Below are 16,956 nucleotides of genomic sequence, written 5' to 3'. Positions count from 1 at the left end.
GTGAGCTCAGCAGCAAAACCAAGCTCCTGGTGCACAGAAAGGTTTGAGGAGATGAAAGCTCCCAGCCCTCAGTTCAGAGGAAATGCTGTTGTGATAAACTATTAATTATGTATGAATACAGCATTGATGGTAGTGCATGCATTTTGAACCAAACAAAGCAGTTCCCCAAAGGAAATGTTATCTAATTGTTTTTATACCCCTCAGACATCTCCTTGGCTCCTAAAAAGGAATATATAATCCAGGGAACTGCTTCTCTGAGTAAATTTTCTTCCTGGCCCCTCAAGAAGGATCCTGCTAAGGGCCATACACCTCTTACTGCAGAACAGCCAAGGAGCATTTCTGGTCCCACCAGAGGCTCTGGCCAGGCTGGAAAAGACCAAATGTGCAGCACCTTATATTTTCCAATAGCAACAAATGAGCCTACCACAACTTTAGCAGGACATCCCCAAACAAAAAATAGAAACCGTCTACAGGGCAACTGCAATACAAGGACTGGCTTGTAACAGAGAAACCCATGATAAAAAGGTATGAGTTTTCACTAAATTATTCAATATAGAAGTAAGCAAATCACACTTCATTGGCCTGTCACTGTTCAATTAACCTTTACACACAGCTGCATTTAATAGATTTGTCTTGTTTATATAAATGTTACCATAAAACAGATTAATACATTGTCTAAGAGGGCTAAACCACTCCAATTTAAAGTATTTGGTAAATCGCTGGTGCAGCAATACATGCAGCTATTAAATGCCCTGAAGTCAGATCAAAAGCCAGATTAAAAATGTACTGGTAGAAAGATGGCCTGTGCATTTCAAATTTTGTTAGTTAATATTAATGGTTTCAATGACTAAATAAATAACGCCAGAAGTTTTATACCATTTTAACCTACGTGTCTCTAACTCAGAGAGCATTTACATTTGTATCTAACTTCCTTTTAATGCTGAACCACCTAAGCAGTCATTTTAGCAGCATGTATATGCCTAAAAACACAGCAGTGACTTCTAGGAGGGTGTTACTCCTTCTCAGAATCATTCAGTGGTAAAAACATTAATAAAAACCTTAATTTCCACTGTGAAATAAGGCAACTTAAGTTGTGTCCACAGTGAAACTGTTTTTGTGAAAATACGAACTGACCTAAACCTGCTGTGTATTCACAATCAACAAAACCTCACTGGATGCTCTGAAAAAAATGAGGCTTATGTCCCCCTTTCTCTATTTCTTCTCACCAACCTTTCATTTGTCAGTGGAATCTTGACATTTTGGGTGCAAAAGTACCATACTACCGACTAGACAGAGGAGGGCAGTATTGGAAAGTTCCCAAGCACAGGAGTCTTGGCAGCATAGCCAACTCAATTTTATATATGCAGAAGTATTTGTGCACTAAACACAAATACTTCAAGGAAGTTTTAGGGAAAGCTGCTCATGCTGGTAGCCACACACCAAGTTATCTCCAGGTATAGACACAGGCTTGTGCATTATACAGGAAGATCAAGTGCTCCAGTAGAACCCTAATAAAGGTGGGAATAAACTACTACAGGAAGAGTACTTGCAGAACAGCGTTTCCCCAGTATGGAAAAAAACAGGCTTCAAGCACTAATTTACTGCACATAACTCACTCATCAGTGGTAGCTCCTCCATTGCAATGATCCTAGCTGAATTCAGGCAAACTTTAACTGAAGCTTCCATTTCTCCTATCATTCTGTCAAGCCAGTACCCTTTCTCAGGCAGAAACCCTGGAAACAGAAACTCCATCACTTCTATGAGTGCATTTGTGCTTAACAAAGAATACTGAAAACTGCGTGCTAGTAAACTGCATCACTTTCCAAATGTCATTGTTCTTGTCCAAAAGTGCCCAAAACATTTGGTTGTCAAGGTACAGAATTGCTTTAAAATGCCACATTCTTCTTCTGCTCGATTCATTGTTGACTACAGCCTGCAACCAACAAGTCTCCCATAGACAGGCAAGAGATTTAATATAAGTTCTGCAGGAAGCACAGCATGTTGGTCAAAGAGGACAACATCACTTACAGCCCAGAAAATGCCTCCTTCCTGCACACTAGTAGTACCAGAACTTTGTGTGCTTTATGGCCAAAAGCAGCTTGAACCTATAGCAGTAAGCACCTAAACCCATTCAGGTGGAGCTAAATATTTTTACTGAATGATCACCGCTGTCTAAAACAACGAGGGAGTTGTTTGCCGTGTAAGTCAGTCCTACAGGATAATAAAGCCCATGGCTAATTAGAGGGTCAAAGATGGGAAACTCCTCAGGTTTCCCTAAGCATATTACAGCCTGGCTACAGATATCAGTTACTACCACATGACCCTCTTTGTCAAAGGCCACAGCCGTAGCATATATGTTGGAGGGGAAAACAAGGTTCAGACCAAAGCTATCCATCTGGCCGACAAGATCCATCTCTGCACTGAATATCTTCACTCGGGTGCTGCTGCTGTTCGGTCCTTGCGCTTTCAGGTGCTCTATTACCACAATAGCACCCGAAGTCTGGGAGACTGCAACCCCTCTTGGGCTGATGAGCTGAGACTGGATCATCTGACACTTCCTTAACTTCCCCGCCTTGAAGTCGGCCGTCAAGCGGTACAGCGCACCTGCCTCCGCGTCAGTCAGGATTACTTCACTGTCCGGGGTGGCATCCAAGCCCCAGGGCAAACAGAAACCTTCCCGGACAGCCAGGACCCCCCTTCCCTCAAAATCAAAGGCCTTCACGGAGCAGTCCCCACCATCTGTGACCACCACGTGCCCGTCTGATGTGACCGTCACATCAAGCGGGTACTTGATGTCATTGCCCGCGTCCCCCCGCTCCCCGAACTGCTGCAGGCAGGAGCCACCCGGCCCGAAGACGTGGATCCTCTTCTTGCCGTCATGTGCCACCGCCAGGCGCCCCGACCTCCGGCAGGCTGCCACCCCGGTGGGGTTCACCAGTGACCCCCAGCCTCCCAGCGACAGCCGGAGTCCGAGGCCCGCGGCGCCCGGCCTGGCTGCTCCTCGGCCGCCGCTTCTGCCCAGGGCCGAGGGGATGCTGGTGCCGGCGGGGCCCAGGACCTCCAGCAGCTGCAGCAGCGGCAGGCAGTCGGTGGTCTCAGCGGAGCTGCAGGCCCGCCTGCAGAAGGGGCACTCCAGCCGCCGGCGCTCCGGGCCGCCCAGGGCCTCCACACAGCCCCGGCAGAGAACGTGCCCGCAGGGCAGGTTGCGCGGCCGCCGCTGCCCGCCGTGGCCGTACCGCTCGAAGCAGACCCGGCACTCCAGCAGCCCTAGCTCCTCCTCGTTTTCCGCCGCCATGCCCGCCGCAGTGAGGCCGGGAGGGTGCGGGCGGGGCGGGGCGCTGTGCTGTGCTGCTGCGTCAGGCGGCCATCCCCTGCGGGCGGGCGTCCCCTGCGGGCGGGTTGCGGCACTGCCGGCGGGGTTCGCTCGGTCCGCGGCCGCCCTCGCCGGTTAAACCCCCGCCAGACCCGCAGAGACACCCCGGCAGCGGATCATCATACCGCTGCCAGGCTATTTATCCTACTGCAGCATAGCCTAGGGGCATTTCTGTACCACCAGAAGCGCTTACTGCGTGACCTGGCAGTAGAGAACGCTGGAAAAGACCAAATGCACAGGTTGCAATTTCAAAGGATTTCTCTTGCTGTTCTGGGAAGCTTTTTAAAATCAGAATCACAGAACGGTTTGGGTTGGAAGGGACCTTAAAGATCATCCAGTTTCAACCCCCTGCCATGGGCAGGGCCACCTTCCCCTAGACCAGGTTTCTCCAAGCCCCATCCAACCTGGCCTTGAACATACCCAGTGATCAGGCAGCCACAGCTTCTCTGGGCAACCTGTGCCAGTGCCTCACTACCCTCACAGGGAAGAACTGCCTAATATGTAATCTGAATCCTCCCTCATTCAGCTAAAAGCCATTCCCCCTTGTCCTGTCACTACATGCCCTTATAAATAGTCCCTCTCCAGATTTCTTGTAGGCCCCCTTAGGTACTGGGAGGCTGCTCTCATGTCTCCTCTCCAGGCTGAACAAGCCCAATTCTCTCAGTGTGTCTTCACAGGAGAGGTGTCCTCTTTCAGCAAATGCAACAAAAATATTTACACCAACGGCCAGTAGCCACTTTCCTCCATCAGGTACGCACACACATCCTGTAAGCTGCATGGGCAGCACGTGCTTGTTCCGCATCGTGTATTTGCAATGTATTCTCAGAGTAACTGCCAGGGTACATGCACAGCAGAGCCATCTCGCACATCCTGAAATGGCTCACCTGGCAGGTGGCATTGCTCTCACCAGGTTGTCACATACCTGGGAATCCTCTGCAGGACATCATGGAGCATTTGCCCCAAGCACCTGGTCTTTGCAGCCACCATGTATCCACAAGCGTAAGATAAACGTGACTCTCCCAAAGCATCTGGAAAAAAATTCTCGATCAAGAGGAAGGAGATGCCTTAACCTGGTAGCTGCAGTACTGGCCAGCAGTGAAAATATATGAAAATAGCAGCCTTCAGCTTGCACTGGCCCATTAGGCTACACCCTTTCCTCTCTCTGTCAACCCGACCTTGAAGCACCAGTAGCCACAAGCAATACTGAGAGTTGCAGCAGGCTGTAGCCTGGGGACTGCTGAGCTGGAATCATCACACACACTGTGGCTCCAGGACTGCAACAATCTAAAATGTCCCATGGCTTTTACTCACCTTCTGGCCTTGGTGAATTATAATACACCACATTGCAATTGTACCTTTCCACCATTTTTTAAAATAAGCTGTCAAGGGGAGAAGGTGAGGGCATTTTGTCCCCTTTCTCTTTTATTGTCAGCTGGTTTGCTTCCCTCCTTCCTTCTCCTTCCTGCTCAATGGTAGCTCCCCTTTGGCAGTTGCTGCCAAGCGCTCTTGCCCGCTCATTTCCAGCTTGTCACTTGACTTGTACTCAGGACTAACATGGACAGAGAGGAGCAACTTGCGCCAGCTTCCCACCTCTCTTGCTCAGTTGCCCGGCCTGGCATGAGGCCAGTGTTGAAGTAAAGAGTATCTGAACAGCAGCTGCCATCTCTCCCAGGGCTGCCAACCAATGAGGCCGACCTGCGGAATGCCAGGAAGTGCCACTGACCGGCAACAGCCGGAAGGGAACAGGGACATCTATTTTTCCCGGTCCCGAAGACACAAATTGCTATGGAAGAAAAGATGTACTTTAGAAAATCTTATTTGTGCATGGAGTTTAAGCAAAGGGGGGAACGTCTCAAGACAGTGAAAGCAATTATGTAGGAGAGCTGGCTTGATAAACAAAATGGACCGGCATTTTCCTGTAAGCTGAAGCCTGCTTTAAGAGTGATCCAAAACATTTCAAATTCTAAAAGGTGAGAGAAAAATAAAAGCAAGATGGGAGGTGAATTATTTTAAGTAATTTTAATCAAGATACAAGCTTCAGCAAATACAGCACCTCCAGAAAATAATCTAGTCCCCATTGTCTATGTCTCTCTGAGAAGTCATCCACTTTTTCAAGACACTTAATTTCACAGTGGCTGCCTGAAAAGGAGGAAGGAGTAACAAATTACTGACTGATCACTGAAAAATGCAAACTGTCGGGGGGAAAAAACAGTCATATTACGGATTTCCTTATAGCCCTAATGCAGTGGCACATATGTACTGGGGAACGCTTTTGTACAGGGATGCAACTGCCCATGCCAACGACTCACACAGAAACAGACACCACAAGGGTCTCAGAAAGCTGTAGACTTGAAAAAAGTGCAATAACAAAGCATATCAGGAATAGCTTTTAAAATTAGATTCTCAACATGATTCTGAATGTCATTATTTTGATGGATTTCAGTTGTACAGTTACCGTTTTCTTCACATGGCATGTTTTTCTTCTATGGCTATGAAAGTACAGCAGAAACTGTAAAATGCATATGCAAAGGCCTTGCATTAAAATCAGGTAGGTGGTGATGAGGTGCAGAGAAAGACAAAACGGTCAAACTGGACTAAGACTACAGCTACAAGATCACTGAGTGCAGTATGAATCCTGGGAGAATGGAAAGATGCAAGGGCAGGAAGGAGACAGTACCTGTCTCTTGGGTTTTCTTCCTATCTTTTGAAAAGCTGAGTGTTTTCCTTGACAGCAAAATCCCTGTGGCTATATGGTATTTGATTTTCCATGACTCCACCCTTTAGATAAGAAGTGAATAGCTCTCTAATACTTGTCACAGGGTAACATAGATGCATATAAACATGCTGATATGTTTTGGAAAAAAATCCCAAGGGTCAGCTGAAATACCACTTACCAAACAGGCTTTTAATTTCAGATTCAGGAACATAAAATGGAGGGCCTGGAAAAAAAAATGAGTAAAGCCACTCAGAGAATACAGGAAAGAGACAGACATTTACACCGCAACAGGAGAGCCACAGCCCCATCACTCACAGCACCTGGCCTGTAATTGGGCCCCAGTGTGTACTACCATCTGCAGGAACCGGAAAACAATCATGTCCAAGAGCTCATGGCACCTTGGTGGGCTGTCAGACACCTTCAGGTGTTGCTGCTGCATCTACAGTAACCCCATTGTCAGAAGTCATGAACGTACAGTGGATACAACCACTGTCAATGTGATGTGTGAATCTGGCCTACAATCTCTTTATACTACAATGGCTTAATTAAAGCTAAAAACTAAATAATGTGAGAGGGAGAGCAATGAAGTAAACTATTGTTTCTTATGATAACAAACCCTATTTTTTTCCAGGCGTAATTATGCTCAAGAGCCCAAAAGCAGCAAGAAATCTCTTTCTTTTGAGAGATAATAATTAACAACAACAAAAATATTTTAAGATATCTCAGACTTTGGTATGTAATAAAAGCTATAAAAAGAAAAATAAACCACCAAAACTTTATTATTTTACAGAATTTCACCTCTTCCAAGCATATTCACACCAGAGCAGCGGTTGGGAGAGAGGCAACATGTTGGGTTGCAATATTGGGTAAACAGAGGGAAGCCATTGAGTGGGAGTGCTTCAAGGTCCCTAGGCCAGACAGAATGTTACTCTAAGCATTCACTTTTCCAGCTTCATTGTTACAGCCACACTTCCAGGTTCCTTTCATTGTTAACATACTGTATCTGTCCTCCACTTACCTTTAGCATGCCTGAAGGCTAGAAAGAAAGCCTTTTAACACACAGCTGTAATGGTGTGATCAGCTGACAAAGCTGTGCTGTCAAAAGACCCAGGGAAGATACTAATGTATCTACCACATCTCTATACAATCTGTATTAAAGCATGCAAGATCAAAACATGAACAGTGCGAAGCTCTCACCTTTGTGTTTGTTTGGATCATATGAAACTGTAACAAGGAGATAAGAAGAATTTTTCTCCATTAGGTTGATCATCAAACTGGCATAGCTAAAAGGAGAAAGTTAAATTATTATTTTGTAACTGTGCAAACATTCAAGCATAGCTATTAAAATACTTAACAAAGGAGGTAACATGTATTTCTATGCAGACACAACTTAACTGCACAGAAATTAAGCAGAGCTTAGTTTGAATTTCATGAGCATGAAATTGATGCTAAACGTGAAGCACCATATAAAGGTTACTGTTTACTTCTCATAAACAAGCATTAATCTTTTTTGCATGTTCATCTCAAAACTAACAGACAAAACATAGCATTCATCTGCCACAGTCTAGAATACAGCACACAATAGAGCACTGATCTTTTAAAATTATTGTGAATTCAAGACTATGTATCTAATTAAAAAAACCTGGGTCAAACTACATTTGGGTTGGCTATAGGCAAGAATGGAAAATTGGAATAAAGGGAAGTGAGGGCAGAAAGAACAAAAGGACAAGAAGCAGATGGGGTGAAAAGGAAATAATAAAATTCAGATGAGACTTGCAGCTCTGCTTCTGCTGGGTTGGAACAAACCACATATTTTACAACCAAGAGGCAGGGCCGCTTCCTGCAGGAACCTCACAAATCTAGAGTACAACACTGTGTGACTGCAGCTGCAGTGTGCAGTAGAGAACTCATTTAGGTTAGTCCTTTGAATGAAAGGGGACTCAACAAGTGGCAGGAGGAAAAATGTGTCACTGCATACATTAGAGAAAAGACAATAACAAAGCAAGTTTACTAACCGTTGTCTGTCGCATGGATTCACGGCTACTAGAGCTCCTCTATCCCAAAACGCATCAAACTTGCCGATTACTGAGCTAAAGGGGGATGAGGGAAAGGCTTAAAAATACTAAAGACACATTTATCTTTATCCAGCTACTATGAAGTCAAAGGGATTCTCCAGCTATCTGTACTGCAGATTCCCCTACTACCTTTTTGTTATGGTCCAGTATTTCCATGATCCAAAACAATATAATCTGGAACCCAATAAACCCTACTGGTATATGGCCCAGCTGCGACAGCAGAGGTGCTAGAACTGCTCAGCATTTCCCCGTCATTAGGGGGTGCTGGGACGAGGCAGGAAAGCAGATTAAACACACTTGGGCTACAAGTCTGGGGTTCTGGCAATCATACATTGCACTAACATGCACTCAGCACATCAATAGTTCTTGGCCACCTTCTAAAACCCATGCATGATTTCAAATGCAGGTTAAGGAAGGTGCCTCTTTGCTTTACTATCACTGAACTCAGCACACCCCGTAATTTTCGACACATCAATTCCCAGCTACATGCCCAGGACAGTCAGCTTCAGCTTGAAATTTGTTTGATGTTATAAAAGCTAAGTTACACTGCTACTTGCCTCAGTCTAACACTGCTGCAGATACAATTTTTGCTCCTCGATATGCTGGCAGATGATTTCGGTGACCACCCCAAACCTGCAAATGGCCAAGACTATTGAGAAGTGGGTGGCAAAAGCAGTCAGGGTGACACTAGAAATAAGAGTATTTGGGGGTGTGGGGAAGGAAGAGCATTGTTTCTGCTAATTATTGACATATGAGTTTAGAAGGTGAGGTAGTAATAATGTAACCTGTATGATTTCAAAGAAAGTCTGAGACAAATTCACTTGGTGAGGAAAATATGGTACGGAATTGTGTAATACCTTTATGCCTCCTGGCAGGGTGTCAGAGTCCAATTGCATCACCTGTTTCTTCACTTCTGTACTGGTTTTGGCTGCGGTAGAATTACATTTCTTAATAGCAGCTTGTATGGGGCTACGTTTTGGATTTGTGCTGATGATAATGTTGATAATACATAGACATTTTAGTTATTGCTGAGCAGTGCTTACACAGCATCAACACCTTTTCTGCTCCTCACACCACCCCACCAATGAGCAAGCTGGGGGTGCACAGTGAGAAGCTAGAGATGACACAGCTGGGACAGCTGAACCCAACTGTATCCCAAGGGATATTTCATATCATATAGCATCATGCTCAGCAATAAAACTGGGTGAGAGGTTGGCATGGGGACCTCTGCTTAGGGACTGGCTGGGCATCAGTCAGTTGGTGGTGGGCAATTCTTTTCATCTGCATCACTTGTCTTTCTTGGGTTTTATTTTCCTCATTCTTTGCTAAGGGTTTTTTGGGGGGGGGGTTGTTTGTTTTTTTTTGGGGGGAGTTTTTTTTTTTCCCTTATTTTTTTAAAAGCCTCTTTTTAGTTATTAAACTGTTTTTAATTTCAACCCACTCATTTCTTTCTTACTTTTACTCTTCTGATTGTCCTTGTCATCCCACTGAGGGGGAGTGGGTAAGCAGCTGTGTGGTGTTCAGTAGCCAGCTGGGGTTAAACCACAGCTTCTCCCTACCTCCGCTCATTTCATTGCTAAGTCTCTGGCATCTAACCTAGAAGCTGATTCTGTGTTTCCCACTCTACTCTGATGAGAGATGATAACACTTTTAAGTCCTGACTTCTTTTAAAGTTTGCCAAGACTAAGCATCTAATTAAAATTACCAGCCTCTTAAGTGGAAGGAGGTATTTAAAGAGACAGTTAAACATGGAATGTGCACAAGAGGGACAAAGCAAAGTCTAGTGGGGCAGGTAACAAACTTGACCTTCTGAGGCTTGGAGGCTCTCCTCTCTGCATAGCTGAGTCTGCTGCATGACCTTAGGCAAGCCCCTGGAGTTTTTTGCACTCTGTTTTCCTTTCTAACTTTAATCTGGTCTAACTGGAACAGTGAAAGTGCTCCTCTTGGGTGTACCTTTCAGTGTACCACTACCCAATCCTTTAGCCCCACATTAGCTCCTGCTATGTGTTTATATGGTACATGGCATGAGAGATCACAGTCTAGGTACTACAACAACTAATACAAATTAATATGTAAAGCACAAATTCACATATATGCTGAAACACCACTGGATTCAAGCAGTGAAGCTGTGAATTCCTCTCCCTGCATATGTTTAGTAGATTCAGTTAATGCAATTTAATTCTTTTTAAATTGCAGAGTCTTGCAGCTATAGTTGTATTAGGAGGTACAGTGGTTGTGTAATAAACAGAACTGTTTTACATATGTCCAGAGTTTTCACAAAAAGCAGTAACTCCTGTTACTCTTTAACTACCAGACTAACAAGAGTCTTTGAAATGTCTCATTCTGACAAAGGTCACAAGCACATCTGAGTTCTCCTCTAATGAAGGCTAGGCTAATGGAGATCAAAAGGATTTGTTAGCAGGCCAGCCTCAGCAAGAGAGAAATAAGTTTCATTTCCATAATAACTGGGTAATTAATCAAATTGTCTGTATGTAGAAACTCAAAGAGTGCATTTTGCTAGTTACAGGTATCTGCTGACTGCTGCAGGGAATGTAGTTCATACTTTCACCATTACTGCAACCAGTACAGAACCATGCATTCAGAACACCTATCTGACAATTTATTTTGAGTATGACAAACTACCTACTGGGCCCAGTAATATGCACTGAAAACGTCATTAATTACCTGCTTCTGGTTTATTTCATAGTAGTATTCCACCACATCATGACGGAAGTTACAGGTTTCACAATGCTACTTGCTACAAAACTTAGAACTGAATTTTTCAGTACTTGCTGACAAGAAGCGTGAGCAATCCCTGGGCAACTTGTCAGCTCACAGCAAGAGGGATTTACAGGGATCTGCACAGCAAGGAGCTGCACCGCAGGGGCAAGGCGGGGAAGAAACCAGGCGGTATCTACAAAGTCACATTCATATACAGCCCATCTGTTCCAAAGCACTCACTTGCAGGACTAGTTATATATAATACCATCCAAACCAACTGGAGTCAGCTGCACCAGAAGTCTTAGCAATGGTCTATTGTCTAACAGAATCTGGACTCTAGTAACAAATACTGGGTTTCTTCCAGTTTATGAAGATGAAGGAAAAAACTAAAACCAAACGGAGTATTAGTAAACAGGATGTTCTGGTGTCCTAAACCATTACTATTATGCCTGTATTTGTGCTAGTTTTGAAAAGCACATCCAGACAACAATTAAGACTTGACCTCCTTTTCCTACTGAACAGCTATGGAACAAATCTTTGTTCCTGACAGTTGTTTGTAAGAAAAGCAAACAAACACACAAAACTTCACCAAAACCTTATAATCTACAGATTATAAATCATGTCTGAGGAACTGCATGAAGAGGGAACTATAATGCAGGACTTCGGGTACCTTCAGCTTCCTACAAGATACACTATGAAAACGGAAACAGCACTGCTTTCCTGCCTGGTCTCCAAGCTACGCCAGCATCCATGTAGGAATTTTAGGACAAATTTAAATGCACCCACTGCCAATACCACTAGGAAACTACTGAGGACAAATAAACATGCGAGATGCATTACTGTTTGTGCAGAGTATTCTATGCTAGAGGCTGGAGACAGTCTTAAGACCTCCTGTAGTCTCTGAACAAATTGTTAATGTTCAAAATTCCCCCATCAGCTGACATCTGAGCACAAGAAGGTCAGGTGCAAAGCCACCACAAAGTCTGAGAAGCGATGCTTGAGGCCACAGAGCACAATGGATTGAAACATTTTTCAGGAGTCAGTAGTGCAGACTGTGCTGAAGTATTTTGCATTCCCTGTTGCGTCTTTTCAGTAAGAAATAAGGACATTTTAGCCCTAAAAGTCCTTCAGAAGACATTACTAAGTCAAGCCATGTTCGCCAAGACACTTGCAGAGTTACTGTTTGACAATATATTATGTAGTTACATACACTGGAGTGATGTAATGTACTTTAGGTCCAACAAGAAACGTATGTTAAGTAGAGCATGGGATGCATATAACCAATGGGTACAGCTTACCTATGCATATGCTAATCAACAGTTTTGGGGAAAAAATGTGTTCAGTTAAAGGAAAAGCTGAGTAAGAAGATACTTCTGCATATATTTTCTACTAAGCTATTTTGCATAAGGGATCATGATAGGGTTTTCCTTCATAGAATCCTCCAATAATGTTAAAGATTATTCGTATTTACTGTAAAAGCAAACATGTTTTTCCATAACTTCCACAGGACAGCACAGAACAAGCAGCCCATTTAAAGAGACTTAGCTGGCATCTTTATCTAATGATCAACAACAGTTAGTTTTTATTGCAGACTGGCTATTCATGTTTTTCATACAAGTTAATGAGAGGACCTGTTCCAAATTTTTACGGCTGATTCAAAGAAAATAATATGACAGTATTATGACAGTATTAATACATGTTTGATTGCAGAGAATTGTAAAATAAACTGTGTGTTCCTACCTGGACAAATCATAAATACTGCAGCAGTACAGAGAAATGTTCCCAGAGATACTCTACAATATAAAGCAAAGGAAACAATACTTATTAGCAAACTGTCTTTAAATATGCACTTGAAAGGGTATGTTTATACCTTAAAATATGCACATATACTATTTTAAACTATACACTTAGGTGTAATGGGGTAAAACTGTGAGAAACACTTTTAGTTTTAATTTACTGAAGCACCACTCCTGAAGATGCCATCCAGAGAGGTTTTGATCTATCAAGGCATGCAACTGTTCAATTTTAAAATACATTTCCTTTACATTCAGGTGCTTCAATGTTATAAGAAAAGAAGGCTGAAGTAATAGACTTAAAAGAAGGACTTCTCAGTCCAGAATTACGACTTGGCTTCCTTTCAGACCTCTTCAGGGCAAGTGAATGATTATCAGGGAGACAGAGGCATAAAAGTAGAATGACTTGTTTGCTCAGTTATTGTATTGCATGATTAACCACACCAGATCATTTGACAATGCATGAAACATACCTGCAACTTCTTTGCTCCTGGAATCTCTGGGACTGGCTCCTCGCTATAAGGCAGACTGTGTTCTTCAAAAAACTCCTTCAGTGCTTGCTCGCTGACTTCCACACCAACAATGCGGTGTCCCATGTCTGCCAGCCTGCACACAGCAGAGAGAGGTCCTGAGGCTATGTAAGGCCCACATGTTGGACCATCACCAAATGTGTATTGCCCATGTAGCATTTATTTGTTAGAATCATAGAGTTGTAGAATCACAGAATGGTTTGGGTTGGAAGGGACCTTAAAGATCATCCAGTTCCAACTCCCTGCCACAGACACAATACCTTCCACTAGACCAGGTTGTCCAAAGGCCCATCCAACCTGGCTTTGAACATTTCCCGGGATGGGCAGCCACAACTCCTCTGGGCAACCTGTGCCAGTATCTCACCACCCTCACAGTAAAGAGCTTCTTCCTAATATGTAATCTAAATCTACCCTCTTTTAGTTTTAAACCATTCCACCTTGTCCTATTGCTACATGCTCTTGTAAAAAGTCCCTCTCCAGATTTCTTGTAGACAAACCCTCATTTTAGGAAGCACTGGTATGTCTTATCCTGACTTTCCTATTTTTCATATTTTACTGAATACCTGCCCTCCATGATCTGAGCTCAAATTATCGCTTCTTGGCATACAGTTGACAAGGACTTACAGGCTTTATTTGGATTCAATTCAAAATTCAATTCCATACAGTCCATTTCAGTTCACAGAAACATGTTCTGCTGTGACTTGCAGTGGCTGAGGCATGCTGTCCACCCTGCTGCCTCTGCAGCTTGGCAGTAAGAGACAGCAGGGTGTGGCAGCAACATGCATCAGATCCTGCAGTCAGCCTCATAGGCAGTTACCACGATAAAACCCAATTGGGACTAACTTGATTTGATTCCTTGAGGATGCGGTTCAGTCTCCTATTTTTGGGTTTGTGTCCCCCCCTTCCAAAAACCCCACTGACTTACGCAGCCCCTAATTATAAATATAACCTTTCCAAAAAAGGAAAGTAATAAATGTAAAAAAGAGGAAGTTACATTTAGCCCAAATCATTTTAAGTTCCCAGTGTGGCAGACCACATGGTCCACTGAAAACATGGTCTAGCACAATTGACCTCATTGTAAGCGGTTTAAGCTGGCACTGTCACCAAAAGCAACAGTGGCAAGGGCATAGCTGTCCATCACACATTCAGCGCTGCCCTGGCTGAAATTGGGACAATCAGGAGGACTTTCATGTTAGTCCTTATCAACTGCATTCATGCTACTATACAAAACACTAGCAAATTAAACCAACCTTCCTCCTCCCTTCAGCCTGCAGTGACACTGCTTTCCTACCAGCAGAGATGCAGCACATTTCCACTGGCCAGTATAAGGTTGGGAATTCCCTCTCTCCCTCCATCCCCACATCAAATAAGATTTTTGCTCTTACAATCTGTGCTTTACCATTTCATGTCTACTGCTTTACCACAAAGTGGGAAAAATATCCTCAGTCCGCTCCTGCCACTTAAAAGAACATCCAGATACTTCTGGAGGAGCCTGCAGAAGAACAGACACATTTTACTTAACACTGTATTTGTGCTGGCACATTAAAAGCCAAGGGCTACACACCATGCAAGGGAGTACACAAACTCCATGAGGGAACACAGATTCTTAGTTCAACTTGCTTCATACCATTAGAAATAAATACATAAAATAAAACCATTTAACTTCCATTTACTTAGAAAGAAAGTAAATTTGATTTCTGTTAGAAACAAATACATTTCTGTTTGTTGTTTTCTGTTGGTCTTCTCAAGGAAACCAACCCACCTACCTCTAAGTGGGCCACAACAGACAGCTTCATTGGTTTTCGTAAGTTTCACTGGTTGAAACTTACATTGAAACTTATTATTGGTTGAAACTTGAGACTATACAATCAGGTTTCCTCTCTTAGGTCCCTGTCTTTCAGTGCACAATAATCCTCCAATGCCCCCTGTATACTGTTTTAGGCCCCAGTGTCATAACTTATGAACAGGAGCGCAAAGCTGCTGCATCAGAAAATTGAAGATTTTTAGCCAAAATATGATTTTTAGCCGAGCCTGATCCAAGAGTAAAAATTCCCAATCAATTTCAATCCCTTCTTTTCTCTGCCCTTTGCTGACAAAGGTAGAGAATGAGAATATGTACATTTATTTTAGTTTCAAGCTGTGCTGGTGTAAAATAATTTTCCTTTTGTAAGTGCTCCGTTTTCTATTAAAAGTGTCTTGAATGACTCAAGCCATTCATCCCACGGACTTTCTCTGAACAGTTTAGACAAGAAAATGAAGTCACGTACGGATGCCCTTGTTCCTTGTGAAACCCAATGTTATGCGTTTCCCATTTCTGCAGCCATTCCTCCTCAGTCACCACTCTGTTCTTCTGTGCCCCAGTATCAGAGTGCTCCTGGATCTCGGCTGCGTTTGTTGAGCGGTCCATGGTCCCCACTGAGCGCTAGGAGCTGTGAAAAAAGGAGAGAAAAATCACCCCCACCCAATGGATGGTCTGGAACTGGCTCTTACTTCCTTGAATCAAAAACCAGGCCAGTTTTAGAGATTATAAGTTGGCGACTGTTTAAATGCAGCTGTACTGAAAGTGATGCCGCGTACTCCTGCAGCCCGTGGCTTCAGCAAGACTTTTCCCCGGAGTGAAGCCTGCAGTTAAGCGTTACGGAAGCGCCGGTGACCTCCCGGTCTGCGCACATCTGAAGGCCGCCCAGAGGCTGCCGGGCCCTATTGCCCCGGGGGACAAGGTTATCGGGTGAGGGGGTTAAGGTGGGTGCGTGGGACTGGCCCAAGCCCGGGATCCGTGAGTAAGTGCGCAGGTACCAACACTTCTCTGTCTCGTGTGAAACCCGCGAGCAGACCGCGGGGCCGAGAACCGGCGCGGGACGATGGGGCCCTGGAAGGACCCTGCGGGGCTCAGCACGGCCCCTCTCACCGCCACCCCCCAACCCGGGCGGCGGTCGGTACCTGCGCGGCCGCGGGTCCACGGTCCGGTGGGGGCTGCAGGGCTGGGGCGGTGCTTCCCCGCTCGCCCTCCCCCTCGCTACGCACCGCGGAGAGCGGAAGCGGCGGCAGGAGGAGGCGGGCTGAGGGTGCTCGGCACCGGGAGAAGGAGGAGGATGGCGGCGGGGATGGCAGCGGCGGTGAGTGACTCCTTATCCTTAGCAGTGCTGCCTGACGGGGGCCCGCCTGCCCCGCTCCTGCTCCTCGGGCAGCGGGGCAGGTGTGAGCGCTGCCCCCGTCCTCACCTCCCCTCTTTTACCTTCCTTCCCCTTCTCTGTCTCCCTTCCTCTCTCCCTCCTTTCCTTTCCCCCTTCTTCTCCCGTTTCTCCCCCGCTGCAGCGCTAGCAGGAGGCGGCGCGGACACGTTTGAATGTGGTCTCCGGTCCCTGAATGACCCGGCCCCGAGGTGAGTGCCAGGCGGCGTCAGCCGCGCCGCCGCGAGCGCTTTCCTCTGCCGCCGGCTGTGCGCCTTCGGCGGGGAGCCCCCAACTGCCTCTGGTGACATCCCCGCCGGGGACAGCCCTCACCGGGGACTCCCACTGGGGACCCCGCTCGCGGCTGTCACAGCGCTGGACCGGGGGCGGCCGCGGGAGGCGAGGGGAGGGGAGGGGAGGGGAAGGGGGCTGCCGGCTGTCAGCCCCAGGCAGCGCCGGCCCCTCGGGGGCGAGTCTCAGAGGTGTGCGCGTTCGTGGTCCCACCTCCCCTTCTGTGTCAGGTTGCTCTCGTTTCCTCCCTGTGTCAGTGTGGGGTTTCTTTTTACGCCCCCTCTGCC

At 45.4% G+C, this 16,956-nt stretch overlaps 3 protein-coding genes across 5 annotated transcripts in view; 1 reads left to right on the top strand and 2 right to left on the bottom strand.

Annotated features, from left to right (window-relative positions):
• Positions 1 to 553: 553 nt before the first annotated feature.
• Positions 554 to 3,306, bottom strand: NHLRC1 (NHL repeat containing E3 ubiquitin protein ligase 1). The gene is made up of 2 exons (XM_061346417.1): positions 2,383 to 3,306; positions 554 to 1,733 (listed from the first exon to the last, which is right to left on the bottom strand). Exons 1-2 carry the CDS (start codon positions 3,293 to 3,295, stop codon positions 1,594 to 1,596), a joined length of 1,053 nt encoding a protein of 350 aa, XP_061202401.1. The 5' UTR covers positions 3,296 to 3,306; the 3' UTR covers positions 554 to 1,593.
• Positions 3,307 to 5,373: 2,067 nt separating this feature from the next.
• On the bottom strand, positions 5,374 to 15,615 carry TPMT (thiopurine S-methyltransferase). Of its 2 annotated transcripts, XM_061346415.1 has the most exons (8): positions 15,476 to 15,615; positions 14,608 to 14,700; positions 13,152 to 13,284; positions 12,626 to 12,678; positions 8,105 to 8,179; positions 7,287 to 7,372; positions 6,268 to 6,312; positions 5,374 to 5,512 (listed from the first exon to the last, which is right to left on the bottom strand). In XM_061346415.1, the coding sequence occupies exons 1-8, from the start codon at positions 15,613 to 15,615 to the stop codon at positions 5,397 to 5,399; spliced, it is 741 nt and encodes a 246-aa protein (XP_061202399.1). In that variant the 3' UTR covers positions 5,374 to 5,396. The 2 variants fall into 2 exon arrangements, with proteins under 2 accessions (XP_061202399.1, XP_061202400.1); XM_061346416.1 differs by lacking the exon at positions 8,105 to 8,179.
• Positions 15,616 to 16,240: 625 nt separating this feature from the next.
• The window catches only part of KDM1B (lysine demethylase 1B), a 31,971-nt gene continuing 31,255 nt past the window's right edge, over positions 16,241 to 16,956 (top strand). Inside the window, exons 1-2 of one of the 2 annotated variants that reach the window (XM_061346412.1) lie at positions 16,241 to 16,324; positions 16,524 to 16,590. The gene's annotated coding sequence lies outside the window, so the exon portion shown is untranslated. The remainder of the gene's footprint in view (positions 16,325 to 16,523; positions 16,591 to 16,956) is intronic. The other variant, XM_061346411.1, reaches the window with a different exon arrangement.

The sequence above is a fragment of the Neopsephotus bourkii genome, unplaced genomic scaffold (assembly GCF_033783945.1).
Source record: "Neopsephotus bourkii isolate Nb327-2 ecotype Australia unplaced genomic scaffold, CSIRO-AGI_Nbou_v1 NB_272, whole genome shotgun sequence".
Lineage (NCBI taxonomy): Eukaryota > Metazoa > Chordata > Aves > Psittaciformes > Psittacidae > Neopsephotus > Neopsephotus bourkii.
This window is presented reverse-complemented; position numbering and strand designations above follow the sequence as displayed.